Genomic DNA, 17095 nt, shown 5'->3' on the forward strand with positions numbered 1-17095 from the left:
ACCCTAACCATAACCTTAACCCCTAACCTTAACCCTAATTCCAACCCCAACCCCAATCCCAACCCTAACCACTAGCCTAACCCTAACCCAAACACACCCCTAACCCCAACCCTAACCATAACCCTAACCACAACCATAAGCTCAAAACACCCCTAACCCTAATCCCACCCCTAACCATAACCCTGGTCTTAACCCTAATTCCAACCCCAACCCTAACACACTCCTTACCCTAATCTTAACCCTAATTCCAACCCTAACCATAACCCTAACCACAAGCCTAACCCTAACCCCAACACACCCCTAACCCTAATCTTAACCCTAATTCCAATCCCAACCCTAACCACAATCCTAACCCTAACCCCAACACAAACCTAACCTAAATCTTAACCCTAATTCCAACCCCAACCCTAACTCCAACCCTAACCCTAAGGCTATCTGCCCACGTTATGGATTCGTGTGCGGATTCTTCCGCATCGTTTTTGAAAAATCCGCAGGTAAAACGCACTGTTTTACCTGCGGATTTACCGCGGATTTCCTGCGGTTTTTTTGTGCGGATTTCACCTCCGGTTTTACACCTGCGGATTCCTATTGTCAGGACTCTGAACATTTTTTACCTTTTGTGCATTACTGCCCTCTTCCAAGATGGCGTCTTTGGTCTCATGTGCACTGTGTCTTCCTGCTATAAAACTCCACCCCAGCCTTCAGTCTGTGCTAGAGTACTCTGCCTTGCATCCAGCTCCTGACCTCTGATTACTCCCTGGCTATACACCTGCTCCTGTGAACCTGTGTGGTGATCCTGCTACTCTGCTCTGAGTTCCTGCTGCATACACAAGTTTCCAGTAATCCTCCTTCATCTGCTGCTCGTGTTTACTTCATCTGCATTTGCTGGACATGTAAGATGCTGCTGCTTTGCTATAAACTGAGACTATTAACCAGGCCTCCCTGGTTGAGCTAAGATATGATTTGAACTGCCTTACAAGCATATCTATCTGTGTCTGGACTAAGACAAGGATTTATTCGTGTCAAGTATCCTCAAGAATAACTGTGCTTCATAGACTTTCTGCTTGTTTGCAGGGAAGGGATGGGGGGGCACAGCCACCCCCCCTGGGCTGAAGTACAACTCCCCCTGTACCTGCGGGTCGGGTGAAATTTGAGTTAACCCTTTCACCCAACCTGCAGAAACGCGATCATTCTGTGACGCAGCATATGCGTCACAGGTCGGATTGGCGCCGACTTTCATGATGCATACGCTGCGTCACAGGTCAGGAAGAGGTGAAAAACAGCACCCCTTCACATATTCAAAATTGCTTTCAGGTGGTTTATTAACTCTTCAGGTGCTTTTCAGGAATTGATGCAAACTGGCATGACAGGAATCAAGACATTTATTTTTACCACGTAAATTTTTATAACGTCTGAACAGGCCAATATATACCCCAAGGCAATTAGATGGCCATGAATTGCCATAGCAAACATCAGGACCACACAATCAAGTTCTCAGGGTGCCAATGGGGTGAAAGAGGAAGCCCCCACACTCTTAACCATCTAGATGTCGTAGTCACTATTGAGAGCAGCATCTAAGGGGTTAAAAGGCTATAGTCGTTGCCAACACTGATCGTGGCTGATGCAGCAAGTTATCAGCTATAGTGTACAGCCAACAGCTGCTGGATTGTCACCTGTATGGGGGGCTATTCTCTTAAATCTCAGGTCAGTAAAAAGACGAATTGGTGGTGGCTAAGATTTAATAAAACTACGGTACATATATTTTTTATCCATGTAGCCATATTTACACCTGACTTACAACTAGAGAGTTGCAAGAAACAAATCAGTACTTAAAAGAGGTGTTCCCAAGTTTAAAATTTTCCCCTATCCAAAGGGATCATTTTCTAATCACTGGGGGTCCAACAGCCGTGGCCCTCACCAATCCCAATAACTGAGGAACCCTGGCTGAATTGGGCAGAAGTCAATCATAACTTTCCGATCTCAAGTTTAAGGGAGCAGCAAGATGGCCGTATGCCATGGACGACAATCGCATGAGTGGCCATCGGCTCTCCTGACCAGGCCGTGACAGCATGTATTCTTATGCAGCTGTCACGATTGGGTGAAGAAAGCTGCCAGCCAGTCCGAGCATTGCCATGCGATTGTTGTTTGTGTTAGGCGAGAGATTAATTGCTCCATCTTCTCCATTGCTCGTCTCGGCGCATATTGGACTGCACTCTGATGACATCTCCAAGTGCAGTCCGATGTTTTGAAAGTACCGAAGCAGCATGAGGAGGAAAAAAAAAAAAAAGGAGGCAGTTCTGCTCTGCATCATTGAATAAAACTGGTCAGAGTGCAACGGGAGATTCTCACATTGCACTCCTCCGTATTATACGCCGATGTGAGCGAGCCCCAACACCTCATGGACTCCACACTTACCTACTACAGCTTTCTGGCTGGAGCTAGTACTCCCTGCAGGAATCCACTTGTCCACACACCAGCAATGCACAGTCTGCTGCAGCGAGTTACTGCGGCTTCCAGTATCAGTCTCCACAGCTCCAAGCTGCAGTCTGTCATTGCTTCAGTAGCAAAGATTGAATGCTGAAGAGTCAGGATTGAATGCTATGCATTTGGTCGCAGATGGAAACACTTGGACGACTTTCTATCAACCTTTGCGACCAGTTTTTACCAGACCCAGTTATATCCAGATACATTTCAACATAATTGCATATTTGCGTACATGTGGGACATCCATAAAAGCATTGAATGCCTTTGAATATATCCAGTGAAAAAGCTCAGACAGAACAATTAGAAAAACAACAAGGAGAAAACATGCCAACGATAAGCACTGACCAGTGACTTTCCGCACAGTAAGTTGATAATGCTTTGGATTTTATGGTTTGTTTCTGGGCAGCTTTCCGTAGTATTAAACACAAGCACATTATCACTGAATTGAGCTGGTGAGGTCCCTGGAAAGAAACACAATATAGTATAAAAGTGCAAACATTAAACTATCTGTTCTTAATACAAAGGTCTACATCGGTCACTGGGTCAAGACATGTACATATACATACAGTCATGGCCGAAAGTGTTGGCACTAGTGATGAGCGAGTGTACTCGTTGCTCGGGTTTTCCCAAGCACGCTCGGGTGTCCTCCGAGTATTTATGACTGCTCGGAGATTAAGTTTTCATCGCCTCAGCAGCATGATTTACAGCTATTAGCCAGCTTGATTACATGTGGGAATTCCCAAGCAATCAGGCAACCCCCACATGTACTCAGCCTGGCTAGTAGATGTAAAACTAGCCAGGCTGCCGTGATGAAAACTAAATCTCCGAACACTAACATATACTCGGAGGTCACCCGAGCGTGCTCGGGAAAAGCCAAGCAGTGAGTACACTCGCTCATCACTAGTTGGCACCATTGAAATTGCTCAAGAAAATTAAGTATTTCTCCCAGAAAATTATTGCCGTTACACATGTTGTGTTCTACCCATTTATTTACTTTATGTGTATTGGAACAGCACAAAAAAAGAATGAAAAAAGGCAAATTGCACATACTGTACTTTCACACAAAACCCCAAAAATGGTCCAGACAAAGTTGTTGGCACCCTCACCTTAATATTTGGTTGCACACCCTTTGGAATAATTAACTGCAATCAATCGCCTCCTATAACCATCAACAAGCATTTTACATCTCTCAACTGGAATTTTGGACCACACTTCTATTATAAACTGCTCCAGGTCTCATATCTGAAGGCGCCTTATACCAACCACAATTTTAAGATCTTTCCACAGGTGGTCAACGGGATTTAGACCAGTCCTCATTGCTGGTATACAGTAGCTCAGTGGTGGAATGAACTGCTTTATGTAAGCATGGACATATACTAGTGCAACGGAGGGCAAATTAAAACCCTGTTAATTATATTGTGAGAACATGGACACATCCAGTGTGAATGCAGCCTTTATTATGTCACAAACCATATCGAGTGATTATTTTAGGAGATTGTATGGGACCATAATTAATGGGGCAAAGGCTGTGGCACGAAGGCTGTTCAGTGCTACTAAAAGATTTTTATAAGACAAATCATCTCCCCAACACGAATTAGATTTTGTATGCTGTAACATCTGGCCACTGTGGGTTGAATGCTGCACAAGTACACCAGGTCCAACCCCCAGTGTTTACTGACGATGTGCACGTACCCTTGGGCTGCCAACTATATCACCCAATCAGCCCATACATAACAAGCATTCATGCTTTATCTTTGGAGGGGGGAAGCCCAGGTGGTGGCCTCTCTTGGAGAACTGGAGGTTTGCACCTATTAATTCAACCTACCCAACTCTTATCTGCCAGGAGAGTCTGGAGGCCTCCAAAATCAATTATGGTGCAGAGGCTATAATCTAACAAGTATGGGGGTCTTCGTGTACGAAAATGTGTTATTTGAAAACCGCATATCCACCTATATCTGCAAATGGGCAAGATTCAATTATGAAAATATTACTGTAGTCCCACGTAACACTGTAGATGGAAGGGATAACATGGAAAGGTTTCCCACTTACCAACTAACTGATACTTGTTTTTCTTCACATCATGAGCACAAATGGCACACTGAGTCCCCCCACATTCCTCTGCTGGAAAATTTTCACAGACATTAATTTTGTAGTGAACATCCGCCTCATCATCTAAGGCTTCCCATGAATGTCTGTAATGAAAAAATAAAAAAGTTAATAAAACTTAAACACTTTCGTACTAGACATAACCATTATCATGGACAGGAGATGACTCCATTTTCATGTTTAAAAAAAACAAAAAAAAACATTATGCCCACAAAAACAAGTGAGACAACTGCTATAAGCCCTAAGGCCTTATACACACAGTCATATTACAGATCAGTGTTCAAATTATCTAGATCACTCAAAAAAAAAAATGTATGGATTCCTCGTATTTATCGCCGATATGAAATTCTTTGGGAATTTTTTTGTAAAGGTGAGGCAAACATAACATGGTTCTTACTTCAATCACTGGGCTATCCGAATAATGCTGGGCCCACCAGAAAAAAGTATGCAAACATAATATCGGGATACCATAACATTCAAGCTGGTGCCATCAGTGTCAACTAAAACCTTTTCGCATCCAAATGCTATGTTTTCCAGAAATTGATCATTTTTTCAAATATGCTAATGAGGAGCTCACTGCACCATGGGCATGACTGAAGTGTTAAGTGACAATTCCTAACTACCTGTTTTCCATCCAACTTCGTTCTCCTCTGGCTCTTGAAAATCCAGAGCTGTCAAAGAATATGCAAAACAATAAGGCGAGAAGGTACACTAAACTGCTTGGTCAGACCATGGGTGCACCTCATTAGCAAATTTGAGTAAAGAACAGCAGAGCCACTGATTTGGACACTAAAAGGTATGAATTTAATTAGTGCTACAACGGCTTGCAAAAGTATTCACCTCCCTTGGAATTTTATGTTTTACTACCTCACAACCTGGAATTTCACAGTCTTTTTTTGAGTTTGCGTCAAGTTGTGTGAAGAACATACCTACGACTTTGAACATTAGGTTTTCTATATATTGTGAAGCAAACAACAAATATGACAAAATAACTGAAAACTCCAACGTGCGTACTTATTCCCCCCACTAAAGTCAGTACTTTGTAGAGCCTCCTTTTGCGGTAATTACAGCTGCAAGTAGTTTTGGATAAGTCTCTATGAGCTTTCCACATCTTGCCACTGGGATTTTTGCCCATTCTTCAAAGTAAAACTGCTCCAGCTCCTTCATATTAGATGGTTTCCTCTGGTGAACAGAAATTTTCTAGTCTGACCACAGATTCTCAGTTGGATTAAGGTCTGGGCTGTGACTAGGCTACTCCAATACATTTACACGGTTCCCCTTAAACCACTGTAGTGTTGCTTTAGCAGTAAGCTTTGGGTCATTGTCTTGTTGGAAGGTAAACCTCCGTCCCAGTTTCAAATCACTGACAGACTGAAACCGGTTTTGCTCAAGAATATCCCTGTATTTCACACAATCCATCTTCTCCTCGACCAGGGCCATCTTCCCTATCCCATTTTGCTTAAAGGTGTTGTCCACCACTAGAACAACCCTTTCTTGAACTACAGTAAATGTTTGGCCCCAATAAAATAAAAATTAAAAAAAAGCATGTAACCAAATTTCCTTGCTGGCGCCATTCCCGTGTTGTCGGCACTCGCTCTCCCCGAGGCTCTCGTGAGGTGTTGTGACACGTGACCCCGGCACCCAATCACTGATGGCATGACCCGCCTATGTACGGATTGAACATGAAGATTAAGTCCGGGCTGCAGCTTATCTCTGATCAAGCCACTGTATGTCCCCTACCCAGGGTTGTGCATAGTCTAACCTGTCATTTTGTGCTGACAGACTTTCTTTAAAATCATACAAGTAAAGGTGACTTTTTCCCCTTTACCTGTCCAAGCAATTAGTGGATAAACATGACTATAGTTTACAAAAAAAAAAATCTAATACCATCATGTAAACCTAACAACTCTAAAAAGTTGTAGAACAAGTTTACAAACGTCACATATTTAGCTCAGTTGTTGTTGAATTCTGTATGTTTATGGTGCAAGTGTCATCTGCATATTGACAGGACTGAGGTCTCCTTGGTCAGATGACTTTTGTCAAGAGTCCTTCCAATTAGAAAAAAAAACAAAACACTAAAATTGAACCAGTGATAAGAAGCAGTACAGGTAGCGAAATGTTTCTATTATTATTATTATTTATATAGCACCATTAATTCCATGGTGCTGTACATGAGAAAGGGGTTATGTACAGAGTTATAGATATCATTTACAGTAAACAAATTTACAATGACAGACTGATACAGAGGGGAGAGGACCCTGTCCTTGTGGACTTACATTCTACGGGATAATGGGGAAGACACAGAAGGTCGGGGGTGTAGCAGCTCGGGTAGTGGAGAGGCGGCAGAATGGTTATTGCAGGCTGAAGGCTTTCCTGAAGAGATGAGTTTTCAGGTTCCGTCTGAAGGATCTGAGGGTGGTGGATAATCGGATGTGTTGAGGCATGGAATTCCAGAGGATGGGGGATATTCGGGAGAAATCTTGGAGGCGGTTGTGTGAGGAATGAATAAGTGTGGAGGAGAGAAGGATGTCTTGGGAGGATTGAAGAATATGTGAGGGAAGATATTGGGAGATTAGTTCAGAGATATAGGGAGGGGACAGGTTGTGGATGGCTTTGTAGATCAGTGTTAGTAGTTTGAACTGGAATCGTTGGGGAATGGGAAGCCAGTGGAGGGATTTGCAGAGGGGAGAAGCAGGGGAGTAGCGAGGAGAGAGGTGGATTAGCCGGGCAGCAGAGTTGAGGACAGACTGGAGTGGTGCAAGAGAGTTAGCGGGGAGGCCACAGAGGAGGGTGTTGCAGTAATCGAGGCGGGAGATGATGAGAACACGCATAAGAGTTTTAGTAGATTATGGGCTGAGAAAGGGATGGATTCTGGCAATAATTTTTGAGTTGGAGGAGACAGGAGGTGGCAAGAGTTTGGACGTGCGGTTTGAAGGACAGGGCAGAGTTGAGTTTCCCCGAAGCAACGAATTTAAGGTGCGGGAGAGAACGTGATGCCGTTTACCATAATAGATAGATCAGGTACGGAGGATACACAAGATGGGGGAAAGATGAGGAGTTCGGTTTTGTCTACACTGAGTTTTAGGAAGCGAGAGGTGAAGAAGGAGGATATGGCTGATAGACACTCCGGGATTCTGGACAGCAGAGAGGTGACATCTGGGCCAGAGAGGTAGATCTGAGTTTTGCCCGCATACAGGTGGTACTGGAAGCCATGGGACTTTATGAGTTGTCCTAGGCCAAGGGTATAGATGGAAAAAAAGTAGAGGCTCTAGGACAAAGCCTTGAGAGACTCCAACAGAGAGAGCAGGATGAGGAGGTAGTGTGGGAGTGGGAAACGCTAAATGTGGGGTTGGAAAGGTATGAGGCAATCCAGGACAGGGCAAGGTCTTTGATGCAAAGGGAAGAAAGAATCTGTAGCAGTAGGCAGTGGTTGACTGTGTCGAAAGCAGAGGACAGGTCGAGAAGGAGGAGGATGGAGAACTGTCTGTTAGTTTTGGCTGTAAGTCATTAGTAATTTTGGTCAGGGAAGTGTTGGTGGAGTGGTGGGGGCGGAAGCAAGATTGGAGGTTTTCAAGGAGAGAGATGAGAGGTGGGAGGAAAGTTGAGCATGGACATGCTGCTCAAGGAGTTTCGAAGCAAACGGGAGAAGTGATATGGGGGATAGCTGGGCATAGCAGTTGGGTCAAGGTTAGTTTTTTTGAGGATGGGTATGATGGTGGCATGTTTGAAGGCAGAGGGGAAGGTACCAGAAGATAGCAATAGGTTGAAGAGATGGGTTAGGGCTGGAATGAGCATGTTAGATTGAGATTGGGGAGCAGGTGGGAAGGGATGGGGTCAAGTGCACAGGTGGTGAGGTGTGATTTGCAAAGGAGGTGAGTAAGCTCTCCTTCAGTGATGTTGAAGAGGGAGGTTATTAGGGAAGCGCAGAGGTCTGGTATATGGAGTGGTTGGGGTGGTGGAACAGTAAAGGTTTGCCTTGTTTGGTCGATCTTGTTTTTGAAGTAGGTGGCAAAGTCCTCGTAAGAGATGAGGGAAGCTGGAGGTCGCAGTGGTGGGTGGAATAAAGAGTTGAATGTGCTGAACAGTTGTTTTGGGTTGTAGGATAATGAAGATAAAAGGTTTGTGAAATAGGTCTGTTTAGCAGAGGTGAGGGCTAATTTGAAGGCAAGTGTAGCTTGTTTGAAAGCAGTAATGTCGTCTGGCAGGCGTGTTTTCTTCCAACGCCGCTTCGCGACCCTGGATGCTTGTCAAAGTTTTTTAGTGATAGGGTTGCCTATTGATTTGTCGCACTTTGCCATGCATGAGAGGGGCGACTGAGTCTATGGCTGATGTGAGGGTGGAATTATAGAATGTGGTGGCGCTGACCGTGTTGTGGAGTGAAGATATGGAGGACAAGGGTTGAAGAGAGTCTGAGAGTCTGTGAATGTCTAGGTGTGCGAGGTTTCTGTGAGGATGTGGCAGTGGCTGGACATGGAGGGCGGGTGAGGAGGACAAGGTTGAGAAGGTGAGTACACGGTGGTCAGTTAGGGGGAAGGGAGAGGTTGTGAGATTAGATAAGGAACAGATGCGGGCGAAGAGGAGGTCAAGTGTATGTCTGTCTGTGTGGGTGGCTGTGGAGGACCACTGAGTAAGTCCAACGGATGAAGTAAGGGCCAGGAGCTTGGAGGCTGCAGGCTGGCGGGTGTCAGTAGGGATATTAAAGTTAAATAGTAGGGATGTCAGCAGAGAGAAAGTGAAGAAGCCAGGGGGAGAATTGGTCAATGAAGGCAGTGGCTGAGCCCGATGGTCGGTATATGCCATTTGGAGATTAGAGGGAGAGTAGATACGGACAGAGTGAACTTCGAAAGAAGGGAGGATAAGGGAGGGTGGGGGTTGAATAGGGTTGAAGGAGCAGTTTTTAGAAAGAAGGAGACCCACTCCTCACCCATGTTTGTTGCCAGAGCGAGGAGTGTGGGTAAATTGGAGGCCACCGTAACTCAGTGCAGCAGGGGAGGCCGTGTCATCAGGCATCAGCCAGGTCTCAGTGTGGGCCAGGAAGGAAAGGTTGCGGGAAGTAAAGAGATCGTGGATCACGTGGAACTTGTTGCAGTCGGAGCGGGCATTCCAAAGTGCCCCAGAGAGAGGAAGCAGGGGGGTGGGGGTCAGTGGCACAGATTTTAAGTGTGAGGGATTGCGGTAGTTTCTCTTAGTGTGAGAAGGATAGGGGTGAGGATTAGTGAGATGTATGAGGCGGGGGGGGGGGCAGGATTGGGGGGATATGTCGCCCGCAGTGAGAATGAGCAGAGAAAGGGAAAGCAGGTGGGTGAAAGAGAGTGATCGGCTTATGTTATATTTTGGCAGAAGTCTGAGGTTAAAGAGCAGGTCTGCAGATGAAGCGAGGTAGGGAGGTAAGAGAGAGGGGGAGATAGTTATTTTGTTCAAGGGTGCAGGAGTTTGGAATTAGCGAAGGATGAGTGAGGATTAGTGGAGCAAAAATGGTGAGCAAGATTAGAAGACAGTGATTAGTCTTACCATCTGGCCGATTTCCGGTATATTTCTGATGCTACACTTAAAAGATGTCACATCTGACCAAGCTACATGCAAATTATACCATTCCTGTCCATGAAATGAAGCCAGGTGAAAGAGGGAGGGAGGGAGGAGAAGGAAGGGGCTGGAGGACAGTTCACAGCAGGGAACAATTAACAGATTGCAGTTAAAAGAACATTTGACTACCATCAAAGCTGAAGAAAGACAGAATAAGATGGAAGGATAGTGCTAGGTGTGAAGAGCATGGATGTATCAATATGCATTCAGCAAATTTGAAGTATGATACATGGAATTAAAGTCAGGGAAAGAGCAGCAGAAAGAGGAAAGGGAAAGAGATAGTTTAGACGTACCACTTAAAACAGAGGAAGAGGAGTACATGGGGTTCTGGGGTGCAGTGGGTAATCCAGATTAGGAGATAGTTCAGACGTACCAGTTAAAACAGGCCACTGTGCTTTTAAACAAAAAATGTATGGTTCCTCTTGCTTTGCCGGTCTATGTAGTCAGGAGATGGACTAGGGAACATCTCTTCATTCAAAGCATTTGTATGCATGAGACGGACCAGCAGAGCAAAATCAGACAGCAATAATACAAAAGAAAAGTCAACCAATTAGTAAGCTGTGCTGGTGTCATCATAAAAGTCTGCCCATTGGTCCCAGCAGGTCCGAGGACAGTATGAGGAGGGCAGCGAGACACTGATTTCAGTGATGTGTCACTTATTAGACTGTTTCAATACAATGCGTGTTCCATCAGCAGGAGATTATTACTACAGGACTACAGCTTGTGTGCATCCTGGTCCAACTCTGCCCCCAGCACCGATTAGCAGCTTACTGTCAATAAACAATGTACACAGAAACATGCTAATCTGAGCACTATCTATCTATCTATCGCTTTCTGAGCACTGCTACATCTAAAAATTCTGATTGTAGCTTCACCAAGTAATCTAAGTGACCCACTGCTGGAATCAGGGTCTCTTTTATAATATGCTGCTCTCAGAAGAGGAAGCAAATACAGGCCGACAGGTTCCCTATAAGGTAGAGGCTTATCTGAAGGGACCGCTTTAAAAATTATAATGTGGCATTTTTAGAGTTTCTACATCCCAAATGTGTCAGGTTTATGGTGGTGATTAGATTTAAAGGCATTGAGTATAAGGAGAGAGTTTACATAGCATTTTACATTTTTTCTAAATTCAGAGCAAAAATGCATTGATTTGACAGCAATGTGCTGTTATCCAGCATTTTCACTGATTTTAATGTGACATCTGAAAACGAGGACAAGATGTCCACCACCCTGGTTACAATGTGTGAATGCTGTGGAAGGCATTGTGACAGACAGTCACAGAATCTCTTACCTCCGTGAACTGGGAAAATAAAGTCATGATAAAGCACAAACTAGGAATAGCCTGGGAGACTTAACAACTAATCTGAAGGGTGAAAAACAAAGGCACAACATTTCTCTAATGACTGCAATTAGCACAATCACCACATTGCAAAAGTAATTACCAGCAAACGTGACGGCAGCTGCTGTGGTTGTGAACAGGGCGTTTAGCTGGTGCATGGATTAGAATATAGATCTCCAGACTACCAATGACCAAGTCTCCACATCTACGTCCTGGTCTCTCATTACAAACAGAAAATACAACACCGTACTGGACCCGGACAGCTTATTGCAGGGGTCTGCCAGGTTGCATAACTCGGTAGGTTATTTTGCCCCTCACTTGCCACCCCCTCCCCAAAAATAGTTCTATATTCAAAAGTAAAGTAATACATGAAATAATAATAGCATACACGTGAACCCGGCTCCGCAGACTTATTACTCTCCATAGCTGGGCACTATTTTTGTGCAGCAGTCTGCACCACAGTGAATACAGCTCTACCAGTAGAAAACAATGAGACCTAACCTGGTTTTGCTTCAAGGCCCTCATAATAACCAGGATAAAGGAGAAGCCAGTTATTGACACATGAGGAGCCCAACCCAATGCAAACAACATACTGGGGCCTCGGAGGGCGGCAGTGAGAAGAAGCTTTTACAAGAGAGGAGCAGGTCTCAGGTACAGTTTATAGAGCATTTGTTATATGAACTAAAGACATTGATGCACGCAATGTTATTCCTGTCAGTGCAAGTAAAATGGAGAAGTCACTTTGTTGTTACAGCAATCTAGGGCGTTAAAAGAGGCAGCAAGAGTCCTAAAGAACGATTTCATTAAGACTGGGGAACACACGTCAGTGTTGATGAAGAGCTAGCTGGAGTACATTGATTCATTAAGCGGAGTACACTGTTTAATGAGTCTGATACCCAACGTGTGCCGTCACCAGACATGTACACAAGCCAAGGGATGGCATGCATTTCTGGAGTTGTGCCACTTTAGAGGTGCACCTGACTAGGCCCCGTCCTGCCCATCCTGTGCTTATATTGACATAGCTTCCCGAAAACTACAAAGTTCCACATTGCAACTCAGAGGTATCAAACTGCATTCCTCGAGGGCCGCCAACAGGTCATGTTTTCAGGATTTCCTTGTATTGCACAGGTGATAATTTAATCACCTGCACAGAATGATTCCAGCACCTTGTGGAATGCTAAGGAAATCCTGAAAACATGACCTGTTGGCGGCCCTCGAGGAATGCAGTTTGACACCTCTGTTACAACTTATTAAAGGTACTAGATGGAGGCCCTCGGGAGGGTGGTGACGTGCCGATGGGGGCTTGCTGCAAAGCCTGCCCCATCAGCACGTCACCACCCCACCGATGATATCGCATCGGGCCTCCATCATAGTATATAGTATTTCCTCCTGTCCTCTCACCATCTCCGCCGCTCTCTGCTCCTTGCGCCTCCACACTCAGGAGCCCCGAAATCAGCAGAGCAGAGAGCAGCATCTACGGGATCCATCTGCCGTGCCTGTTCTCATCCATGTGAGCGACGATCAGCACTCTGTCACGCCAACATAGCCGCCGCCGCTAGGATTGTCGGCGGGAGGAGTGAGGGGAGACGGGGGGCTGCGGAGAGGAGCGAGGTGAAACGGGAGCGACGGACAGACTGGTACCACCAGCGGGTGCCATATTGGAATACCCATCACTTGGGTATTCCAATATGGCGGTCGGCGTACTTCCGGTGCGGCGCGGTGGATTGTGGGATTCGAGGAAGTCCAGACGGAAGTGGATGACAGACAATTTAAGGTAATTATATAAATAGATTTACATCAGATTGTGAAGCTCCTTAATGAATCGGTCCCTTAGTAGTAAAAAGAACTAATGGAGAAGTTTATTTTACAAATGGATTTTTTCATCTTTATTCAAAGGCCGGTCTCATTCAGACAAGTAAAATAGATGACAGACAGGTTTCTTAAAAAAAAACAACAAAAAAAAACACACCATTACATACAGAAGAAACATAAATGGCATACTGGAGTAATACAGATTATAAAACAGAAAGAATTAGGCTTACCGGTAATTCGGTTTCTAGGAACCTTCCACGACAGCCACTTCGGAGGTTGTCTTCCCCGCCCTAATAGGGGACAGGAACACAAAGAGGTTAAATACCCCTTCCCCTTCCTGCAACCACCAGTGTTTTCCTGGACACACTAGCATGTATAGTTACCACAAAAGTGCAGGAATCATCCAATAAGAACATCAGATAGGGAGGCAAATTAGTGCTGTCATGGAAGGTTCCTAGAAACCGAATTACCGGTAAGCCTAATTCTATTTTCTCTAGTCACCTTCCACGACAGCCACTTCGGAGTAGTACCAACAGCTAATTTATCTAGGGGGAATCACGGCCTGCAGAACTCGTCTGCCAAATGTTAAATACCTATTGAAATTTAGCCTGTAATGTCTGGTGAACGTGTGGATGGACGACCAGGTGGCGGCTTTGCATATCTGCTCTGATAAAGCATTCCCCCTCTCTGCCCATGATGAGGCCATTGCCCGGGTAGAGTGTGCCTTCAGTAAAGCAGGTGGGTTAAATACCTGTGATGAATAAGCCAGGTAAATAGACTGTTTGATCCAATTTGGGATAGTGTTTTTTTGCCTCCTTCTTGCCTTTGTTTCGACCCGAGAACAGGATGAATAAATTTTGATCAATTCGCCAGGCTTCAGTCTGTCGTAGGTAAAATAGGACCACCCTGCGAACGCCAAGGGTGTGGAAAGTCTCTTCCTTAGGGTTGGAGGGGTTTGGGCAAAATGAGGGCAGTACAATGTCCTCATCCCTGTGGAAATCTGAGACCACTTCAGGTAGAAAGGACTGATCTAGTTTTAGTATAATGCTATCCGCAGTGAACATCAGATAAGGTTCCTGTATTGACAGGGCCTGCAACTCTCCAATACGTCTAGCCGTAGTGACTGCGACTAAAAAAAACTGTTTAAAGCGTTAGGTTTTTTTATGTTCATAGATTCCAGGGGTTCAAATGGATCTTGGGTTAGGCTGTTAAGCACAGTATTGAGGTCCCAAGAAGGCACCCTACTATGGAGTCTAGGACGAATTCTGGATGCTGCTGTCATGAAGCGTTTGATCCAGTGGTGGCTGGCTAAATTTAAAATCAAAGAAGGTGCTAAGGGCCGATACTTGCATTTTGAGCGTGCTAGGGGGCCCATTTCTAAACCTTTTTGTAAAAAATCTAAGATTCGCGCTATATTGGGATTGAAGGGGTCTGGCGTTTCTGGGGAATACCAGGACGTAAACTTTTTCCAGACCTTAGCATAGATGGCTTTGGTTACTGGCTTCCTGCATTTTTGGAGGGTCTGGATCACTTCTTCCGAGAGTCCTTTGGCTCTTAAAATTCTGGCTTCAGTAGCCATGTCACCAGGTTCAACCTGCGAAGGTCTGGATGCATTAGGAGACCTTGGTGAAGGAGGTCAACTTTTTGAGGTAGAAGGTAGGGACCTTCCAGAGCCATGTCTATCAGGGCACTGTACCAACTCCGCCCGGGACACAGTGGGGCGATTAAGATTGTGATAACTCGGTCTGTCCTGATCTTTTGTAGTGTCTTTGCCAGCATAGGGATGGGTGGAAATGCATACGCAAGGTTGAACCTCCACCGTTGTGAGAAGGCATCTATTCCCTGCGCCCCATCCGTGTGATAAAGAGAGAAGAATGTTTCCACCTTCGCATTTTGCCCGTTGGCAAACAGATCCACCTCTGGAGTTCCCCATCTTGAGGTTAGGGACCGGAATACTGTTTGGTCCAGACACCACTCTCCTGGATGTATATCTTTCCTGCTGAGGAAGTCTGCCTGAGTATTGTCTAAACCTCTCAGATGTACCGCTGTGACTGACAGAAAGTTTTTCTCTGCCCAGAAGAAAATTCTTGCTGCTATTTCCTTCAGACCAGCATACTTCATTCCACCCTCGTGTCATAGATAGGCTACTGTGGTCATGTTGTCCTAGCAAATACGAACGTGGTGATTTTTGATCTGCACCGATGATGCTTTTAGGGCTTCTTCCACAGCCTTTAGTTCTCTTAGGTTCGAGGAACTGCTGCTGATGCTTGATTTCCATAGTCCCTGAAAGTGGAAACCCTCTACCACTGCACACCAGCCTCTCTTGCTGGCATCTGAGCAGAGTGTTTTTAGGGGAAACTGATCCCATCTGACCCCTACTGAAGATTTTGGTAATCCAACCACCATTTCAGGGCCGATTTTACGTGGCCCGGGAGAAGAATTCTTTGATTCAATGGAGTCAGCCGTCTCCTGTAATACAGAAGCACGTAAGTCTGAAGGGTTCGCGTGTGAGTCTGAGCCCAGGAAACCGCTTGGATGCATGCGGTCAGGGATCCTAGCACAGACATTGGCTCTCAGGAGGGTTGGCGCTCGCTGGTCCCTGAATCTGGTTATCTTGCGGACAAGATTGATCTGATGATCTCTGGGTAGAAAGGATGTCCTTTCTTTTGAGTCCAGTAGAATTCCCAAGAATTTTCTCCTTGTGGAAGGATGGATCTCTGATTTTTCCAGATTCGGGATCAAGCCCAGGAACTGTAATATCTCCAGGGTTTTTGTTACATCTGTTTCCAGGGGGATAGATGGCGCAATAATGAGAAAGTCGTCCAAATACGGGACAATGCATATTCCCTGTCGATGGATGAAAATCATTGCTTCTGCCATAATTTTTGTAAAAACCCGTGAAGCCGATGAGATGCCGAAGGGTAGGACATTAAATTGGAAATGTTTGATTTGCTGCCCCTGGGAGACTGCGAATCTGAGAAATTTTCTGTGTTCTGGGTGGATTGGTACATGATAGTACGCATCCCTCAGATCCACAGTCGTCATTACCCAATTATGTCCGATAAGGGGGATTACTGACCTGATTGTTTCCATTTTGAATCTCCTGTACCGGACTGATTCGTTTAATGGTTTCAGGTTTATGATGATTCTGTTCTTCCCAGACGGTTTTGTTATTAGAAAGAGACGTGACTAATGGCCACATCCTTCCTCTATTTTCGGCACCTGCGAGATCACATTTGATTGGAGCAGATTTTGTAGATCCTTCAACAAGGAGTTTTGGAGGTGTGGAGTTTGTAGGGAGGTTATCCTTAAGCATTGAGGGGGAGGTCTCTCGAATTCTATTTTTAGTCCATCTCGTTTGGTATGAAGGACCCACTGATTTGCAGAGATGGACTGCCACTGGGTGAAAAAGAGTGAGAGTCGACCCCCGACCGGAGCACCGTCATTGCTTTTCTGGGGTTTCTTGAGTCTGAGGGACGAGGATGTTCTTGCCCCTGCCTCCTTTGGGATAACTCCATCTCCCTGTTTTGCCTTTTCCCCTCTGTGAAGATTGGTCACGGGGGGGGGGGGGCGAAAAAAGGATTTTTCAGGAATTTTCTTTTCAGGGAGAGATTTCTTTTTATCTGCTGCCTTATCCAAGATGATATCCAGAATGGGACCAAATACATTATGGCCCTGGAAGGGGATGCTACATAACTTGGAGACAAAGTTGCCCCCCCCCGAGATTTTATCCAAAGTGCTCTTCTGGATGAGTTGGAGAGGACGGCAGCT

At 45.3% G+C, this 17095-nt stretch overlaps 1 protein-coding gene across 1 annotated transcript in view; it reads right to left on the reverse strand.

Annotated features, from left to right (window-relative positions):
* IGF2R (insulin like growth factor 2 receptor) overlaps positions 1-17095 on the reverse strand; it is a 243002-nt gene that overhangs the window by 157483 nt on the left and 68424 nt on the right. Inside the window, exons 2-3 of the mRNA XM_077283114.1 lie at positions 4534-4676; positions 2830-2945 (exon numbers count right to left, since the gene is read on the reverse strand). Of these exons, the coding sequence (XP_077139229.1) occupies positions 2830-2945; positions 4534-4676 (259 nt within the window). The remainder of the gene's footprint in view (positions 1-2829; positions 2946-4533; positions 4677-17095) is intronic.

The sequence above is a fragment of the Ranitomeya variabilis genome, chromosome 2, assembly GCF_051348905.1.
Source record: "Ranitomeya variabilis isolate aRanVar5 chromosome 2, aRanVar5.hap1, whole genome shotgun sequence".
Lineage (NCBI taxonomy): Eukaryota > Metazoa > Chordata > Amphibia > Anura > Dendrobatidae > Ranitomeya > Ranitomeya variabilis.